The following is a 19,906-nucleotide window of genomic DNA, read 5'->3' on the forward strand; positions in this document are numbered from 1 at the left end:
AGAAAACAAAGAAGGTCCTGGACAGTTGCTGTTAAAGGGTCACTGTGTCTTGCTCGGCAGTAGTGGACAAATAGTTTCCGCTTTCCCGCATAGCAGGCGTGTGTAGTGGGCCAGTGGGCCTCCTTAACAATGTTCATAAATTCTGGAGGAAGCTTTAGATAGCCAAACTCTAAGACCTCAGGAGCCACATCGCATGGTTGAGCATCCAGGCATCGGGTGGCAGATTACTTCATGGTTCTGTGCGAGAACGTCCGGCCTGTTGGGAAGCCTCTCATACCGAACTACAGAACGTGCCGAGAAAAGTGGTGAACCAAGGCTGCCTGGCCCAGGTGGGAGCCACTAGGATAAGGTTGAGGGATGTCAGTCAAAGCCCCCAAACTACGAACAGAAGACATGGAAGTGGTGGAAAAACTTAGACAAATGTCACTGACCAGTACATCTATAGTGCGTTGCTCGTGGACTGGGGGTGTGGGTACCGAGAAGTGAAGCCTTGGGCATTTTGCATTTTCTGCTGTGGAGAAAAGGTCTACGTTGGGAAACCCCTACAGATGGAAGAACAGAAGGAGGACTTGCGAGTGGATTTCCCACTTTTTGACTTGTGGCTGCATTCGGTTGAGGAGATCTGCAAAGTCGCTGTCCACTACCCAACGGCACTCTGCCAGCAGATGCACTCTGTCGTGGAGTACTCACTGCCAAAAGCTCTGAGCTAATGATGACAGCTGAAGGGAGCAAGTGCCGCCTTGCTTTCGCAAATAATACATGTTGGTCATGTTGTCAGTACGAATGACAACCATCTTGTTACAAATGTGATAATGGAAGTCTTTTAGGGCTAGCTGAATGCCCAATAGTTCTAGGTAATTGATGTGGCAACCCTGGTAATGAGGTGCCCACAGACCTTAAACAGTGAGGTTGTGTAAATGTGCCCTCCCACCCTGCAAGGGAAGTGTCAATTGTGATGGTGATCTTTAGAATGGGCACTTCTGCACTAGGAAGTTGGTATTCCACCACTGCAGAGAGTGATAAGTGCTGCTGCTGATCAATGCTACATCCCCCCATGACCCACAGCATGAGACCATTGTTGTACTAAACATTCTTGCAACGGGGCATGTGTAACCTGGCAAGGGGACTATGGCAATGCAGGAGGCCATCATGCCAAGGAAGCAGATGATTATTCTGACCGTGATCTGGCTGAAAAAGAGGAAGCCGTGCCGGGAAAGCTTGCATCCTTACAGGATTGGTAAAGGGTCTGCCCACCACCGAGTTGAGGACCTCAGCTAGATAGGGCTGTATTTGAAGAGGTTGGAGGTGGGACTTGGTGGAATTGATGGTGAACCCTAGGTCGTGTAGGGCAGCGTTTCCCAAAGTGTGGTCCGCGGACCCCCAGGGGTCCGTGACACATTCCCAGGGGGTCCGCAGGACTGGATTGCCTACTGTCCTTGTAAAAAACGAAACGCCCATGCGCCCTCACAGCACTTAAGAGGTGTGAATATTGCTGGCGCCAAGGCGGCAAGACTACAATACAATGCAGCAACACCGCAGTGACCGATCACCATTCTGCTTTTGGTGCAAGCTGAAGGGTGATTGCCCTTATTATACTATTCGCTTCTGCCCGTCCCCGAAGTCGCACTCGCACAGCAGTGCGTGCGTATCCTCCTCTGTTTGTGGCCAGGCCAGGGGCATTTTGCATATGTCCCCATTTGCGCTGAAAGCAAGGCACAGCTGTGCCTCGTCTACGGAGACTGAAGATCATTAGAGGCTGGAGCACCTCGAACAGGCAGGAGGACGCTTCTCCGTCTGGAACTTCATGTAAGTGTTTCATTTGTGCGTACGTATTTACAGTAAAAGCGCACACTCGCCTTTGGGACCCTATAAGTCAGGGTTAGTCATGCATCACACTATCAAGTTACGCTATGTTAGACGAGATTAATGCACTTTTGATAATGTACTGATGTCTTCAGGCTTAGTAATGGTAGCTGCAGCGTGGCCTAGCAGGTCACGTTATCATTCAATCACCCAGCTCTCTGTACCAAGGTATTCCAGCCTCCTAATCGGCCTGATGGGAATCTGGTTATTTTAAAGTCGAGCGACAGAATGAAGATGAGCAGAGCTGTAGTCACTACAAATAGCATCATGGGACGGCATGTTTTTATATTTATGCAAGGGAGTTAGTCTAAGTGACGGTAATAACTAAAGGGAATAATAGCTGTTTAAGTCTACGAGGAGCACTTGCAAAAGGCAGCAAGATGTTTTATGCTGCAACTGTTTGAAGGTTCACCGGTCTGAACCTGCAGGAACCAGTAGCTAGGGTCTTCAGGGAGCTAGGAGCTGCCCCTGTGTAAAACACATATGTGTGTATGCCTGAACGATTGTGGAATATGCTCCCTTATCAGGACCACTTAATAGACACTGACTTCGAAGAAAAGGCGCCGTAAAACATTTAAAGTGGGCCCCCAGACTTCATCAAGAGGAAGCTAGAAGAACCAAGCATTGTCATAGTCAGTAGGCCCGGCACTGTCTGAGAGTCTTGACTTTGTCATTGCTTATTTTGTCGTCTGCAAAACTTTGTTAGTGGGCTACCGGGGGACAAGTTAATATTAAAAGATCTTTGGTTGGAGGCTTTTGTGTCAAGAAATACACATTTATTACAGTCCCTGGAAATAAGTACTATGTGAAAATTACAGCGTGAGATTAGCTAAAGTGGGCTGGCACACTGGCTTGTGAATGGCGCAACTGTCCAACAAAGTATTAGTACAACCAAACTCTTTGCAAACGAGAGACCTAGAAGGCATGAAAGACTGCAAGAAAGAGGGGGGAGAAAAGTGAGAGGTAAGTAAGTATTATGAAAGAAGGTCGACTTTGTCAAGAGACGGAAAGGTAGGCGAGTAGTGTCTGGGGAGAAGGGAAACCAGGGCAGAAAGGGACAAAGGGTGAACAGAAGAAGATAATGACGAACAAGCGCAGTCGAATTTCAGTGTCATTTTCAGTGACATTCAAATACTATGAGTGACACTTCAAGCATTCATAGGTTATCACAAGCACTTACCTACTTTAAACTGCAACAGTGTGAGTTCCTGGCGCTTGGCTCCAGCCTCGGGTCATTCCTTCTGCAGTGCACACCAGGTGTGCAACGCCCACTGGGCTCAAAAGGCTTCAGCCCCCCCGCTCCTGTCGTGTGGTGTGGCAGTCCGGGCAGAGACAACTTCCCGGGCTTACACACAGCCGCACCAGAGTACTTCACAGGTCTTTAAAAGACCACTTGCTTGTTAATGAGGCCGAGATGCAGCACCATCCTTCCCATTAAAAAGTTTTGATTTTTGCATATTTTTCAATATAAAATAATAAAAGCTTTAGTAATGCAAATATTTATTTGGTGTGTACTTGTTTGTGTATTTTTTGCGAATGACTGTTTTAATTTTTTGAAATTTAAATTGCACAAATTGCTTGGGGGTCCCCGGCTTCCAGTAGTGATTCAGTGGGGGTCCTCAGGAGTCAAAAGTTTGGGAACCACTGGTGTAGGGGATGTATGGTAGCCCAAGTGTGTTGCGCTCTTGATCAGCCCATGTCCAGTTAAGGGAACATGTGGATGCCCGTGCACCGCAGGGTTGTGGCTACCACTGCTAAGCACTGCGTAAACACTCTGAAGGTGGTAGTGACACTGAAGGACAACACTTTGAACTGATAAAGCCTACCATTTGCCACAAACTAAAGGTAGTGACGGTGAGCTGGGCGAATTGAAATGTGAAAGTAGGAATCTTTGAGGCGAGGGCAGTCATGAAGTTGCCTTGCTGCAGTAGTGGTATGACATCCTGTAGTGTGACCATGTGGAAATGTTCTGACAAGATGTACTTTAGGGGCCTCAGGGACCCTTCAATTTTGGTAATGAGAAAACTGAGGAAGTACGCCCCTATGCCTTGTAGGTGTAAAGGCAATGAGGGGCTATGGCTCCCTTGAGTAGGAGGGAGTCTACCTCTTCCCGAGGGAGGCAGGGGTGTTGCAGGGAGAGGATGTGTCTGTGGGGTGGTATGTTGAAAGGTGCGTAAGTAAGCTCCAAATATTAACCACAGCATATGAGGTCAAGAACCCACTGGTCTGAGGTGATTTTCTGCCATTTGACGAGAAACCCTTGGGGCCGACACCCAACAGGTGGCGTGTGATCAGGGGCAACTACCTTGGGGAACCACTCCTGCCTCTTCCTTTGGATCCATTTTCTCTGTATTTACCTCAAAAATAGCCCATTGTGAAGGGTTGTTGGACCTGCTGGTGTTGGAAAGAGGTGGAAGCCTCGGTGGAGTAGCCTTTGAGCCACTGTAGTAGAAAGGCTGCAGAATGGACCCACAGGGATAGAGCGTTTGAAGGGTGCCCATGGCCTTGGTAGTTTCCTCGACTTTCTTGATCCTTTCCAACATCGGATAAACCTTCTGTGCAAACAGATGCTCACCATCGATGGGCAGGCTGGAGATGCTGTTGGACATCTGGCTTGAAGCCAGAAAACATGGAGCCAGGTATGTCCATGGATTAGGACCTAGAATTAATGCCATGTGCCAGTGTTGGCAGCATCAGGGGTACAGCATATGGTGATGTTTGAGATGAGATTAGCGTCAGATCAAATCTTGACCTCTTTTGCGGTACCCATCAGGGAGGTGCTTGAGGAGCTCTTCCTGGTCACCCGTGTGCCCCATCGTATCTGGAAAGTAAGCAGATTGAATTTGCAATGCACCAATGGGTGGTAGATTGAGCAGCAACACATTTGCCAGCATCAATCTTTCTTTGTTTGGTGTCGGGGTGTCACCAGTGCCCTGAGCACTGGCACGTTTGGGGGTGGTGTGGACTTCCAAGGAGTCGAGTGGGAGTTGGCCTGTAATGTAGACTGGGTCTGAAAGTGATGCTTTGTATTTTTTGTCCACTACCAGGACTTTAACAGGCTCCTTGAAAATAGGAGCCGGTCTGAGCATCCCTTTTAACACTGGAAGGTACAGCAGGGAACACCGAGGATGAGAGGGTTTCCATCAGAAAATCCTCCTTGATGGGTCCTTATGCATTTCCACCTTGTGGAAAGAGGCCGCTTTTCTGAGGACCTTGTGATATAAGGTAGTATCATCTGATGGGGAGGAGCGAGCGGGCGGGCGTGATAGAGGTCGATGCCACTGGGAATATCTACATTGTAGTCATCCGAGGGTTAATCCTTGGGTTGCAGATCGTAAGGATTCCTGGGTACCCTTGGCTATGCCTCCCAAACTCAGAGTGTGGTGAACCCTGAGTCGAGTAAGGTAGGGGAGTCAGCAGGTAAGGGGGGTGAGTGAAGAGGAGGGGGAAGAGAGGGAGGAGGCGGCAATGGTGGCGAACTGGTTGCCTTGGTGTATCTGTTTGCTCTTTGGCTGTGGCAGCAGTTAGCGGGCTTCCTCAAAGCAGAGTCCGAGCTAGGAGTCATGCTTGCTCCTTGGTGGTGGCTGGGCAAGGATAGGCCCAGGTTGTGGGTGGATCCTAATGCGACACTGAAGGGGGTCAAGTTACTTTTGCAGCTGCTAAAGAATTGGATCGGCAGAGCCGGCTGAGGCAAGGCTCGACGAGTGTTTCGATGTCAGCGTGTGCCATCGACACCAGAAGAGGCTTGGATGCTGAAGGCTTTGGGTCAGAGGGTGCTTCAAGGAAGCTGTTGTGCCGTGGGGGTGGTTGGCGCCGAGTGACACTGCTTCAGGATCTTCTTGGTCCCTTGCTCACTTTGCCACTGAATTCAAGATAGCCTGGCTGATGAGGGTTATGAACCTGAAACTGGTCCAAGGATGCTTGTTTCCGGTCCAGGGAAGACATGGCTTGCCAGTTCGGGCTGGACTGTTTCCATGAGGCACAGGGTCAGACTGATTTGCATATGGCCATGTCTGAACTGGAGTGGTGGAGTGAGCTAAAGAAGGATGATGGACTAAACCCAGATCAGTTGACTGGGGGTGAGTGTTTGATTTGCTCAAATGCTCCGTCCATCACCCCCTTTGGTAACGCTCCGGATCTTCTTCGGAATCAAGCAAAGGCTGGGCATGGGGTCCCAAGCATGCACTTGGTGCCGACCAAGGCCGAGAGGCAGTGGTGGACCGAAAGCCTGCTGGTGGGCTCGGATGCTGTATGCCTGATCCCCCACCCCTGAAGGGAAAGCTTACAATGTGATCAGAACCAGGAATGCAGGGGCGACGGGTTAGTTCTCACGGCCTGATGGGCGAGAGGAAAGTCATTGAATTCCAGATCAGAACCAGAGCTGGATTCAGGAGAGGCCTCTTTCTCAGTAGTCAATAGCTTCGGCTGGGGCTCCCCCTCAAAGTCCTGGACTCCGAAAATGTCCAGGTTTTCGTTACCGCTTCTCTGCAACATTTCAAGGCATCGAGGCCAATGGTAACAGAGTTTTCTTTGAACAGAAGGATTAGCAGTCGTCACATGAAGCCTCATCGTGCTCTGGAGAGAGACAGAGGTTACAGACTGGGTGAAGATTGGCCAGGGGATTTCTGGTAGGACACAGTACAGTAGCAGAACTGCATTCATTCCATCACAGGTGTGACATGCTTACCATGGAGAAAGCAGGAAGGCCCCTACCGGGTGTGTCAAAGTCTTTACAATCGCCAAACTGGACGAGTACATGAGCATCGAGTTGATGCGAAAAAAGGGAAACAAGACTATACCACCACCGATGGAAGGGAGAGAAATCGAGAATCCCCAAACAAATAACCATAACTGTGCTGATCGGGAGCTCGTTAACACACGTCAAAACCCATCGCCGGAAAGATAAAATATATAGTCACTATACCTCATCACTCGAGAAGACTTCTTTGAAGAAAAACAAATTGCACACTTCCGAGCCCAACACTAGATGGCAGGAGTATGCACAGCATGTGTATCTACAGCCACAAGTGCCTCCAACAAATTGTTTTAGGTGGTCCATAATTCATTTTAGTCTGCTCATAATTCCAATCTACTGCATACCCTCCAACAAAGATTAGAGTAGACCTTATATGTTTTAGTGTGACTAATATCAGCCATTGAGATAAAAAGAGCTCTTCAAACAGCCCATTCACTGGGCCCGTTGAGTATTGTAGTACTCACCCAACTATGAGCAGAGTCCAATAATGAAGCATGTCACCTAGTTGGGCGAGGGCTCATGCATCCTGAAAAATATTTCTAGTGACCTGGTGTGGGTCAACCTTTCTCCCCAGCAGCTCTGCTGTGCCGTTCCCCATGCCGCAGTCTCTCTGCCTCCGCCTGGTGAAGTTCGCGCCTGGTGCCTGCTCCGCCACCGATCCTGCCTGCCGGACGTCCTGTCCCATGCTACAGACCTTGCATAATTTAATTCTTTATTTTTCCCCATTCTCCCGCCTCACTTAATGTTAATTTATGCTTATTAGGCTTACCTGCCCGTTCCCGCCGCTGCTACCCCTGCGGCCCCTCCCCAACCTCCTCTCTCCCGCCTCCCAGCCTCTCGTCCCACCCCCCCTCTCTTACTTATGGCGGCCGCTGCATGGTCGCACAGCGGACGTGCCTCAGGCAAGCCAGTCTGCACTCGTCCGCGACCAGCGCCAGAGACCCTGCATCTCGACCCACCCACCGCTACAGCACAGACGCCAAGCACTCAACCCTTGAAAACTCAGAGGCTGCCAACAGGTCACACCAAACACGACCCACTGACAGTTCTCTTGCCCCCAGACCTTCACCACCAACCCAGCCCGCAGCACCACTGACGCAAACACCGGCTCTTCAACGTGCGCTACGTGCACAAACACGCCTTAGAGATCGGGAACCTACTCGACTCTCTCTCGCCCGATATCGCCTTCATCACAAAGACCTGGACCAATGCCTCCTCCGCCCCGACATCAACACCGCCATCCTGGACGGATACATGATCCAGAGGAAGGACCACCCAACCACCCGGGAGGGGGCCTCGCCATCGCCCACAAAACACCCTTCGCCTCACCACCTCCAACAAAACCTTCCCCTCCATCGAACACCTGCACTTCCAGATACAAACAAGCCTCAACTCCACTCTCCGCTGAACCCTCGTCTACAGACCCCCAGCCCCTCTTCGCCATCACCATCATCGACCTCATCGCACCCCATGCCATCGCCTCAATGAACTACATTCTCATTGGAGACCTGAACTTCCCCCTCGACAACCACAGCGACCCCAACTCCACAACCCTTCGTGACAACCTCGCCAACATCGGACTCAAACAACTAGTCACCACACCGATTCCACAGAGCAGGACACACCCTCGACCTAGTTTTTGCAGCAGGAAACCGCGTTCACTTCAGCCACACAATGCAACCCCGGTGGACCAACCACCACTGCGTACATTTCACCGTCGACAATACCAAGGCACCCCAACCAGCCCCATGCTCACCAGGAAGGAACTGGAGCAAAATCACAGACGAGCAACTGAACTTCGCTCTCACCCGAGACAACCTGGGCACCTGGGCATCCGGGCATCCGACGCCAACGTCACTGCCAGGGAACTCCACACCTGGCTCTCCAACTGTGCAGACGAGCTCGCCCCGCTACGCAACTCCGACAAACAGTGCCCCAAGAAAGCCACCTGGTTCACCACAGATCTCAAAGAAGCCAGACGCACCTGCAGATGCCTGGAGAAGACCTGGAGAAACACCAGAACACCCAAAAACTACACCACCTACAAGGATGCCATGGCAGACTACCACAACCGAATCAGAACCACAAAGAGGACTTTCATCTACACCAAAATCTTTGCCAACTCCACCAACTCCAAGGAACTCTTCAGCGTCATCCAGGACTTCAGCAACCCCCGCAGCCAAGCCACAGACATCACCCTGTCCCAAGACCTCTGCGATAAGCTCGGAATCTACTTCCACCTCAAGATCAAAGACCTCTATGACCATCGACCGGACACCACAGCCGGCCCACCCCCAGACACACCAGACACCCCACCATCTTCTACAGGACACCTATCACAACCAAAGACACCGCCTCGACCATGAAAGGCATCCACTCAGGGGCCCCCACCGATCCCTGCCCTCCACACATCTACCACAGAGCTTCCACCACCATCGCACCCGAACTACATTGCATCAACAACACCTTTGAAACAGGCACCTTCTCAGTCGATTGGAAATGCGCTGTAGTCCGGCCCCTGTTCAAGAAACCCACATCTGACCCTACTGACCTCAAGAACTACTGGCCCATCTCTCTCCTCCCCTTCCCCGCCAAAGTCACAGAGAAAACAGTCAAGAGGGAACTGACACACTTCATCGAAGACGACGTCATCCTAGACCCGTCCCAGTCCGGATTCCGAAGCAACCACCGCACCAAGACTGCCCTGCTCGCCGCCACAGACATCCGCACCCTCCTGGACTAAGGCCACTCCGCAGCCCTCATCCTACTCGACCTATCAGCAGCCTTCAACACCATCTCCCACCGCACACTTGTCGCTAGACTACACGACGCCGGTATACAAGGAACAGCCCTAAACTGGATCCGATCATTCCTCACAGGAAGAAGCCAAATAATCAGACTGTCACCCTTCATCTCTGAGCCCATGGAAATCACTTGCAGAGTCCCACAGGGGTCATCACTAAGCGCGACCCTCTTCAACATCTACATGGCCGCCATCGTCCGACAACACGGCCTCAACATCGTATCCTACGCTGATTACACCCAGCTCATCCTCGCCCTCACCAGAGACCCCACCACTGCAAAACTCAACTTCCGGAAATGAATGCAGGATGTCGCAATCTGGATGACCAACCGCTGCCTAAAGCTCAACGCTGAAAACAGAAGTCCTTGCCCTCGGAACCAACCCTTCAGCATGGGACAACACCTGGTGCCCGAATGCCCTCGGATGCCAACTGACCCCCTCGGACTACGCCAAAAACCTCAGCATCCTACTAGACTCATCACTCGCCATGAACTGACAGGTCAACACGTCACCTCCAGCTGCTTCAACACCCTCCGCAAAACCTTCAAATGGATACCCCCGCCCTCAGAGTCTAGAAAGACGGTCACCCACGCAATCATCACCAGCAGAATGGACTATGGAAACGCACTCTATGCCGGCATGAGCAAATCTCCACTCCGCAAACTCCAGTCCATACAAAACACCGCTGCCAGACTCGTGCTCGGCATCCCCCCGGTACGAACACATCAGCCTACACCTACGAAGGCTCCACTGGCTCCCCTTGGAGGAAAGAGTCACCTTAAAAATCCTCATCCACGCCTACAAATTCCTAAACATCAGACCAGACTACCTCAACGACAGAATCAACTTCCACGTACCCAAAAGAAACCTCCAACCTCGCACTAACCGAAAGCCCGCATATCCAGAGCCAGGGAAGGTGGAAGATCCTTCTCTCACATTGTGGCCAAGACCTGGAACGAGCTCCCAGAGGACATCAGACGCGCCCCCACCCCGAGCACCTTCAGAAACACCCTCAGGACCTGGCTCTTCAACTAAGCTGATCTGCATACCCCCCCCAGCACCTTGTGACCCTCATGGGTGAGTAGTGTGCTTACAAACCCCTGATTGACTGATTATTGACCATATTCAATCAAAGTTTGGTCGAGTAGGACTTCTGGAAAAATATACCCTATTGTTATTGAATTGTAGAAAGGAGTACGTTCAATTAAAACGGAAATGCAGAATCATAAATTTGGCCCACATGTATAGAATTACTTCTTCACCACGTGACATGAACAAGCCCACTTCAATGGCGATTTAGCTACAATTGTGTGTGTTCATATAAAAAACGACCAACTCTCGGGGTGGTAGTTCAAAGAGTATTTTTGCAATTGTTTGTCTGACAACCTTATGTTAACGTAAAATGTGAATAAAATGTTCAACAAAAAAATAAAAGAATCACCAACTCCTTACAAAGGTGGTACAAGATATATGGCTAAAGCCTGGTTCTTGTGGCGTCCCAGGAGCGACAGTAAGTTTTGGAAGGTAAGTCTTAGACAGGATGGGACTAGTGCCGTCCTACTGCCTTCCCTATTGATCAATCTAGGTTTGCTAGAATAACATTTAGTTATTTAATGTAGTTCCCTCTTGCAAATCTACAAACAGAAAGCAAAACGTTACTGAGGACTGTAATTCTCTCCTGAGAAAGCGTTACATCCATCCCCACAGACCTGCACATAGAGAGGAATGTATCAAATAAATGCACACCTGCCCAACTCTCTCGTACAGAAACGAGCCAATCAACATGTAGCCCCACCAGTCATAGTTCCAATACTTCTGAAACAGCAGTTGAGATCAAGACCTGACGGACCCAATCTGCTGATTGAATCAAAACAAAAGTAAACCAGAAAAAGCAGGAGGAAAAGGAAGACCGACGGAAAGACGGGATCATTTTACCTCAATCAAATTCCTTCTTGCTAGGACTAAAAGTAATCACACCCATTTCTCCATCTTGAATTACAACCAGAATCTTGTGACTTAGAGGACTAACTGCTAAGCTGTATTTCAAGACACCAGACCCAATAAAGATGTGCGGCCCCCAACAGCTCTCAAGATTTATTTTTCGGTCTACTTCCATCCTAAAATATAAAAAATCTTCTGTGTGGAGCAGAAGAACCCGCCCAGGTCCCCAATCCCATGAGCACTACTGCAGCGAGGCGATTAGACTTCTACGAAGAGTTGTCCCCTTGCCTTATTAGTGCATCTGCGCCTCGTAGAAGAACAAACGGATCACAGCTTCCGTTAGGTATTCACAAAACCCAGGTGCGCTCGACTCTAGCCATCACCAAGACTTTGTTAATTGAACAGTCCCGTTAGCAGGTGTCACAGGAGAAGCAGACCTTGTCCTCCTCAGAGGCTGGAAACGGTTTATCGGCTGCATTCCTAGTTGATGCAAATTGTACTGACAACGCTGAACATCTGATTGAACTTAAGCAAAATGCAAGAGGTTTCTCTAGAGGTCAGTGGTGTGTGGGAAAAGAGACGGGGCTGCGGTAGACCATCATCTGCAAGCTTCTGTTCAAGGGGCTGCAACCCGTTTATTAGTTCCACGTGCTGTAAAAAAAACAACCCTGGAGTCTACCACAAAATGCTGGCAAGCGTCCAGGATGAATCCTGGATCCTGCTCTGGACAGGGCACTGGGAGACTCTGATGTCATGTAATAGGTGGCACCAGCTCCAATGATTTGATTTGCAGATTGTCCTCTTGTTAAGTTGAAGGGGTAGTCTGACATCAGTATGCAGGCATCACCGAATGCTATGTTGCAGGGGGAGTCCGACATCAGGATGCAGGCGATGCCTGCAGCAATGTTTGAATTTGGAGATTGTCCACTTGCTGTGTTGCAGGATAAGTCTGACATCAAGACGCAGGCGTCGCCGGCTGCAATGTTTGGATTTGGCGATTGTCCACTTGCTGTGTTGCAGGATAAGTCTGACATCAAGACGCAGGCGTCGCCGGCTGCAATGTTTGGGTTTGCTCTTTGGCTTGTTGTTGTGCACCCTTTGCTTCCTTCCGTTTCTTTTGCTGCTTCTCAAGGATACGCTCCTCCTTCTTCCTCAAGTAGGTGGCCATATTGTCATAAGATGCCTTGTAGAGGTTGCGGTAGCAGCTTTCTGTGCCCCGGCATTCTGAGGAACAAGAACAGAAAGATGGTCAAGAACAAAGGACTTCATTACAAACCAAAGTTACCTTAATTGTAAGGACAAAGCACTCAAAAGCAATCCTTTGAATTCATAAATATTATAACACCCACAACCAAGTGTAAAATCCTAGAATTCATTTTCATCGTTTAAAAGGATTGCAACGAAAGCACAAGTTCAAGGGAACAACATTTTCAGGTTTTTTTAAACGCTAGAATGTCAAAACATGCACATCTTGCTGAAAAGGCCCTTTTAATTCCTCCTCAGAAAAAAGGGTAAACAAGGTGCACAGATGCATAAAACTTTAAGTAGCACAATTCTGCCAATATTCATTTGGGGAATCCAGAGGTTTCACTGCCCTAGAATGCCTTGTGTCGGTCATCCTCACATCAGGTTCAGACTAAAGATCCCATTCACCATTTCCAGCTGTCCTAATGCAGGATAGAAGATTGCTTGCCAACATAAATAAAAGGAAAAGGACATTCCAGATGGTGGAAAGAATGGAGCTGGAGGCAAGAGTGCTTTTGGGGGAGAGTGTCTAGCCATATTTTCAATGTTTGTGGTGAGATCAGGTTCAGAGGATGCGACTATCTTCCCCTCACTGTCATTTCTTGCTCCTCATTCTCTCTCACACACATACCTACCTACCTACCTACCTACCCACCCACCCACCCACCCACCCACCTAAAGTCAGGCTCATCTCACATACACCTGGTCAGCTCCAGGTCAGAGGATGAGACAGACAGAGACAGACCCCAGTATTTTCTCCTCTTGCCGTGCCCAAGTTATCACTTGTAAGAGGCTGGCAAAGCATCTGCCATGGAACTGGTTAGCAAGGATTTAGAGGCAGTCCTGCTCATCTCAAACCCTTAATTAGGAGGTCACTCATCTCATACACCTAGTCCTTGCTTGGGGTAGAGTACGGGAGACTCATTTCAGGCACCTGGTTAACTCAGGGTCTACTCAGGGTTAGAAGACATGAACATGTTTAAGTTTCTCACCTTCCATCAGGGTCCAGTTATCCCGCAAGTGGTTGGACAGTCTCTTCACGCCATCATCCAAGGATCGCTGAAGGGGAAAAACAAGAAGTGAATACTTTGGCACAATGCACAGGATGAAGAATGTTGGGACAGGGGCAGAAGGATAGTGGGGCACAGTGTGCTCCGAGGTGAGAGGGAAAGAAATGAGAGGGACCTTGGGACTGGGCACCAAGTTCTGTAAGAGGGCTTAAGAGGCTCAGCTCCGCGGCTGAGCCTCTTGGTAGAGAGCCTACGGGGCGTCAAAGAGAAACAGTTCATGGCTGCAGTTCCCATTTTTATGCGCAGGACTAGACTGCATACGTGTTTTTTTACACATAAGGTCCAAAGAAGCCACTCTTGTGCTTCTCGGTCATTGCTACCTCAGTCAAAATAGATATTGGACTAATCAACTTTTATGTTTCTTGTGTCTGTGTCCGGCAGTTCTTCTGGATTGTCCAATGTATTCAATATTGCTTCTGTGTCCATATGACGCATGGGCACTCCAAGCCGCAGCTCGTACTCCCCGGACAATGCAGAGCAGGTAGATACATCTTCTATCCCTCTATCTTATTTAACTAGGTTACTCATATGTATGGGACGCACAAGGGGGTTACATACGACTACATCTTGTGATCTCCTGTCCTATACAGTGACACAGTTACAATATGCTGGTCCGTTGAAATGGCAACATTTGACGTTTGATGGCTCTTTTTGCATCAAACATGTTAGAGACTTCTGGGAGCTTTGCTGAGTGTCTAATTCCGATCACAAATACATCACGCAAAGAGGAAACGGATGAAAGTCTTGAACCCTGCATAACATGACAACCATTGAGGGGCCCCAGTGGCAGCTTTAAGTTTCTGCTGCAGAGATCAATGACCGCACATCTGGGTGACTGCAGACACAGGGGCATATGTATGAGCCGTCAGAGCATTGCTTTCTGTGACGCTCTGGCGGCGCGAACTACAAAATCATATTTATGGGGTCACGTAAAGTCACTATGCGTGGCTTTGAAGGGCCTCAGATATGGAGTAAGGCAGCGCAAGCCGCTGCGTTGCCGTACTCTGGCCTAGGTAGACGTCCCATGGGTACTGCTGTGCGTCTTCCAATGCAGCACCCATGGATTCTGATGCTTCCCAAGATTTACAAAAGCATGTAAACCTGGTAATGCACCAAAACCTTACACCTCCCCAGGGGAGGCGCAAAGATGAGACATAACTTTTTTTCCTTGTTGTTCCTCTTTCCAGGTGTGCTGCATTCTGCAGCACTCCTAGAAAGAGTAAAAAAGCCTCCCATGATTGTTTTTGTGCAGGAGGGTGCACCTTACTGCACACAATTAATCCTGCCGACAACACAGGCACCCTTGCACCAAGGTTCAAGGGTGCCTGCGTTGGTGCAAGGCTGCCGAAACAGCACCAGCGCAGGGGAAAGTACTGAATGTACCGGTGCATTTCTGCCCTTTCACTTGGACCGCCACAACCCCATAAATGAGGCCCACAGTATGGTGTTAATCTGATGGTAGCCGTTATCCCACGAAGGTAGCCAGTCAATAGACAGCCACAGGGCTCACAATTGGTTTCTGAATTGGGGGTGGGGGGGGACCCATTCTGAAACCTCCCCACCAAGACAGTTATTAGAAGTGATCGTAGAGTCACACGAGGATTGTAGAGATAGCAGTATGGGTCGTAGTGATCATAAACAAGGCAAATTGACACCAGAGACTTGGAATGGCTCTAAAATGATGACTTGGGCAAAAGGCGATCAGACATGTGAACAGATGGAGATAGTCCCACCCAGGGCTGACTAGGAGGTCTGAGTGCTGTTGCCTGAAATGGATCCAGACAGACAGATCACCACCTGCAGCATGCCCTCACCTGCCAGGTCTCCTCCTTCAGTCGGTACAGCAGGATCACTTCCTCTTCACTTTCCTGCAGCATCCACAGGCCCGAAGACGCATCGAAGGCGATGTCCCACACTCGGTGCTCCAGGCGGATCTCCTGCTGGAGCCGGAGCTGCCGGGACGCCGCGTCAAAGTGGAAGATGTGAACAGCAGGGACACTGAAAAAAGGAAGAGCAAAGGGACTGCAGTGAGTGGCAGGTTCTCGGTTCCAGAACACAGAAGCAGCAGGAGGAACCAAGACATGGAATACACCACAAAGGTACGGTTACCAGACAACCCCATGTCGACAAGGACAATGCCTCAACACAACAAGAAATCATTGTTTCAGTGCTTGTTTAATGGGATCAAATGAAGTGAACCAGGGCTTCAGCTCCCACAATGCATTATATTGTTTAACGAAAACCAGGACTGGAGCAACAGGTGACCTGCAACACGCAATCATCTGGAAACCTTAAAAGGATAAACAAACCACTGCAGAATGACAACGCAACACATTCAGTCTTCTCGTCTTACTGACTCCTACAAGGAAGTGTGCAAGAAAGGAAGTACAAGCTGTGAACCAGAGTGACTGCTGTACTGCTGTGTGTAGAGTCCAGTACAAGAGTGTGGTGGGCTGGTCCCACATGTTCAGGAGTCACAAGTAGACGCGGCCAGGTATATGTAGAAAGAAGTTTAAGTTCCTAGAAGACGTTACATCAAGCCCGACCAGGAGCAGCCTCCTAGCTGCTCAGCCCAACCTCAACTGACAACACTCATACACTAGGCACCCAAGCTGTCCACTCACACTGACATTCTAACCGGAACACTCACACTGGCTGAGCAGCTAGATGCAGAGGAGTAAAGGAACAAATGTACAACCTGAGCATACTACAAAGAGGTGATCAGAGCACAGAACAGGCTAGTGTTAAATGTAAAACCTGAGTGCATAAGCGGCATGCCTGAAGAAGAGATCTCTTTACTACGGTGATGCACCGTTACATCGCAACTTTTACAACGGGAGTCTTTTACAACGGAACTTTTACAACGCAGGATCCATTACATCGGATGCCATTACAACGCATGGCATTACATAGCAGATGCTATTACAACGCATGGCATTACATCGTAAGTATAGGTAAGTATTTTTTTTTTTTATTTTATTAATATTAATTATAATTAAATATATTTATTTATGTTTTTTAATATTATTAATTTATTATTTATTATATTAATTAAAGTAATTTTTAAAATAAGTACAGGTGTACAGGGGTGTTTTTAGGTTTCAGGGTAGGGTTTGGGTTTTGGGGTACAGGGGTGTTTTTAGGTTTCAGGGTAGGGTTTGGGTTTTGGGGTACAGGGGTGTTTTTAGGTTTCAGGGCAGGGTTTGGGTTTTGGGGTACAGGGGTGTTTTTAGGTTTCAGGGCAGGGTTTGGGTTTTGGGGTACAGGGGTGTTTTTAGGTTTCAGGGCAGGGTTTGGGTTTTGGGGTACAGGGGTGTTTTTAGGTTTCAGGGTTTGGGTTTTGGGGTACAGGGGTGTTTTTAGGTTAAATTAAATTAATTATATTAATTACATTTCTTAATTAAAATAATTAAATTAAATACATTATTTTAATTAATTTAATTTAATTATAATTAAAAAAATATTTAAATTAAATTAATTTCATTATATTAATTAAAAAAAAATAATTACAATTTTTTTATTTATGTTTTTTAATATTAATTTATTATTTATTATATTAATTAAAGTAATTTTTAAAATAAGTACAGGTGTAAGTGTTTTTAGGTTTCAGGGTAGGGTTTGGGTTTTGGGGTACAGGGGTGTTTTTAGGTTTCAGGGTAGGGTTTGTGTTTTGGGGTACAGGGGTGTTTTTAGGTTTCAGGGTAGGGTTTGGGTTTTGGGGTACAGGGGTGTTTTTAGGTTTCAGGGTAGGGTTTGGGTTTTGGGGTACAGGGGTGTTTTTAGGTTTCAGGGCAGGGTTTGGGTTTTGGGGTACAGGGGTGTTTTTAGGTTTCAGGGTAGGGTTTGGGTTTTGGGGTACAGGGGTGTTTTTAGGTTTCAGGGCAGGGTTTGGGTTTTGGGGTACAGGGGTGTTTTTAGGTTTCAGGGCAGGGTTTGGGTTTTGGGGTACAGGGGTGTTTTTAGGTTTCAGGGCAAGGTTTGGGTTTTGGGGTACAGGGGTGTTTTTAGGTTTCAGGGCAGGGTTTGGGTTTTGGGGTACAGGGGTGTTTTTAGGTTTCAGGGCAGGGTTTGGGTTTTGGGGTACAGGGGTGTTTTTAGGTTTCAGGGCAGGGTTTGGGTTTTGGGGTACAGGGGTGTTTTTAGGTTTCAGGGTAGGGTTTGGGTTACAGGGGTGTTTTTAGGTTTCAGGGTAGGGTTTGGGTTTTGGGGTACAGGGGTGTTTTTAGGTTTCAGGGCAGGGTTTGGGTTTTGGGGTACAGGGGTGTTTTTAGGTTTCAGGGCAGGGTTTGGGTTTTGGGGTACAGGGGTGTTTTTAGGTTTCAGGGCAGGGTTTGGGTTTTGGGGTACAGGGGTGTTTTTAGGTTAAATTAAATTAATTATATTATATTAATTACATTTCTTAATTAAAATAATTAAATAAATTATTTTAATTAATTTAATTATAATTAAAAAAATATTTAAATTAAATTAATTTCATTATATTAATTAAATAAAATTAATTACAATTTTTATTAAAATTAATTTAAATAAATAGATTTAAATTTATTAAATAAAATTAAATACTATTTTAAAATGTATTTTAATTGAATTAATTAAATTAAATTAATTAAATTAACTTAATTACATTTTTTTTAAAAAGGTATACTTACCTATACTTACGATGTAATGCCATGCGTTGTAATAGCATCTGCTATGTAATGCCATGCGTTGTAATGGCATCCGATGTAATGGATCCTGCGTTGTAAAAATTCCGATGTAACGGAATGCGATGTAAAAAACCGCGTTGTAGTGACACCAATCCCTTTACTACAGCTGCAGTGCAAGCTCCAAGAACCACCAGCATTAAGGAGAACAGGATGTGTGGCACTTGTAGGCAACCTTAATATATGTTCTGGTGGCTGTGGTTAACTCGGTTTACATCCATTGTTATAAGTTCCGTTTCTGTCAGAACTCGTGTATAGATTTGTAGTTCTGTATTCCGTCAGCACTATGGTATAGGTTTGTAGTTCTGTATTCTGTCCATATTCTGGTATAGGTTTGTAGTTCTGTATTCCGTCAGCACTATGGTATAGGTTTGTAGTTCTGTATTCTGTCCATATTCTGGTATAGGTTTGTAGTTCTGTATTCCGTCAGCACTATGGTATAGGTTTGTAGTTCTGTATTGTCAGCACTCTGGTACAGGTTTGTAGTTCTGTATTGTCAGCACTCTGGCATAGATTTGTAGTACTATTTCTGTCTGTATTGTGGTATATGTTAGTTCTGTTTCTGTCAGCACTCTGGTATAGGTTTGTAGTTCTGTATTGTATCAGTACTCTGGTACAGGTTTGTAGTTGTGTTTGTAGTTGTGTTTCGGTCAGCACTCTGGTATAGGTTTGTAGTTCTGTATGGTATCAGTACTCTGGAATAGATTTGTAGTTCTATTTCTGTCAGTACTCTGGTATAGGTTTGTAGTTCTGTATTCTGTCCACACTCTGGTACAGGTTTGTGGTTCTGTATCGTCAGCACTCTGGTATAGGTTTGTAGTTCTGTATTTTATCAGTACTCTGGTACATGTTTGTAGTTGTGTTTGTAGTTGTGTTTCGGTCAGCACTCTGGTATAGGTTTGTAGTTCTGTATGGTATCAGTACTCTGGAATAGATTTGTAGTTCTATTTCTGTCAGTACTCCGGTATAGGTTTGTAGTTCTGTATTCTGTCCACACTCTGGTACAGGTGTGTGGTTCTGTATTGTCAGCACTCCGGTATAGGTTTGTAGTTCTATTTCTGTCAGCATACGGGTATATGTTTGTTGTTCCATTTCTGTCAGCATTCTGGTATAGATTTGTAGTTCTGTATTCTGTCAGCACTCATGCATAGGTTGCAGTTCTGTATTCTGTCAGCACTCTGGTATAGGATTGTAGTTCTGTATTCTGTCAGCACTCATGCATAGGTTGCAGTTCTGTATTCTGTCAGCACTATGGTATAGGTTTGTAGTTCTGTATTGTCAGCACTCTGGTACAGGTTTGTAGTTCTGTATTGTATCAGCACTCTGGCATAGATTTGTAGTACTATTTCTGTCAGTATTGTGGTATATGTTAGTTCTGTTTCTGTCAGCACTCTGGTATAGGTTTGTAGTTCTGTATTGTATCAGTACTCTGGTACAGGTTTGTAGTTGTGTTTGTAGTTGTGTTTCGGTCTGCACTCTGGTATAGTTTTGTAGTTCTGTATGGTATCAGTACTCTGGAATAGAT

At 47.3% G+C, this 19,906-nt stretch overlaps 1 protein-coding gene across 4 annotated transcripts in view; it reads right to left on the bottom strand.

Annotated features, from left to right (window-relative positions):
* Positions 1 to 10,766: 10,766 nt before the first annotated feature.
* WDR4 (WDR4 tRNA N7-guanosine methyltransferase non-catalytic subunit) overlaps positions 10,767 to 19,906 on the bottom strand; it is a 127,037-nt gene continuing 117,897 nt past the window's right edge. For all 4 annotated transcript variants that reach the window (XM_078656376.1, XM_078656377.1, XM_078656378.1 and 1 more), the window contains exons 9-11: positions 15,493 to 15,676; positions 13,601 to 13,667; positions 10,767 to 12,587 (exon numbers count right to left, since the gene is read on the bottom strand). In XM_078656376.1, the coding sequence (XP_078512502.1) occupies positions 12,397 to 12,587; positions 13,601 to 13,667; positions 15,493 to 15,676 (442 nt within the window). In that variant the 3' untranslated portion in view covers positions 10,767 to 12,396. The remainder of the gene's footprint in view (positions 12,588 to 13,600; positions 13,668 to 15,492; positions 15,677 to 19,906) is intronic.

Source organism: Lissotriton helveticus, chromosome 8 (assembly GCF_964261635.1).
Source record: "Lissotriton helveticus chromosome 8, aLisHel1.1, whole genome shotgun sequence".
Lineage (NCBI taxonomy): Eukaryota > Metazoa > Chordata > Amphibia > Caudata > Salamandridae > Lissotriton > Lissotriton helveticus.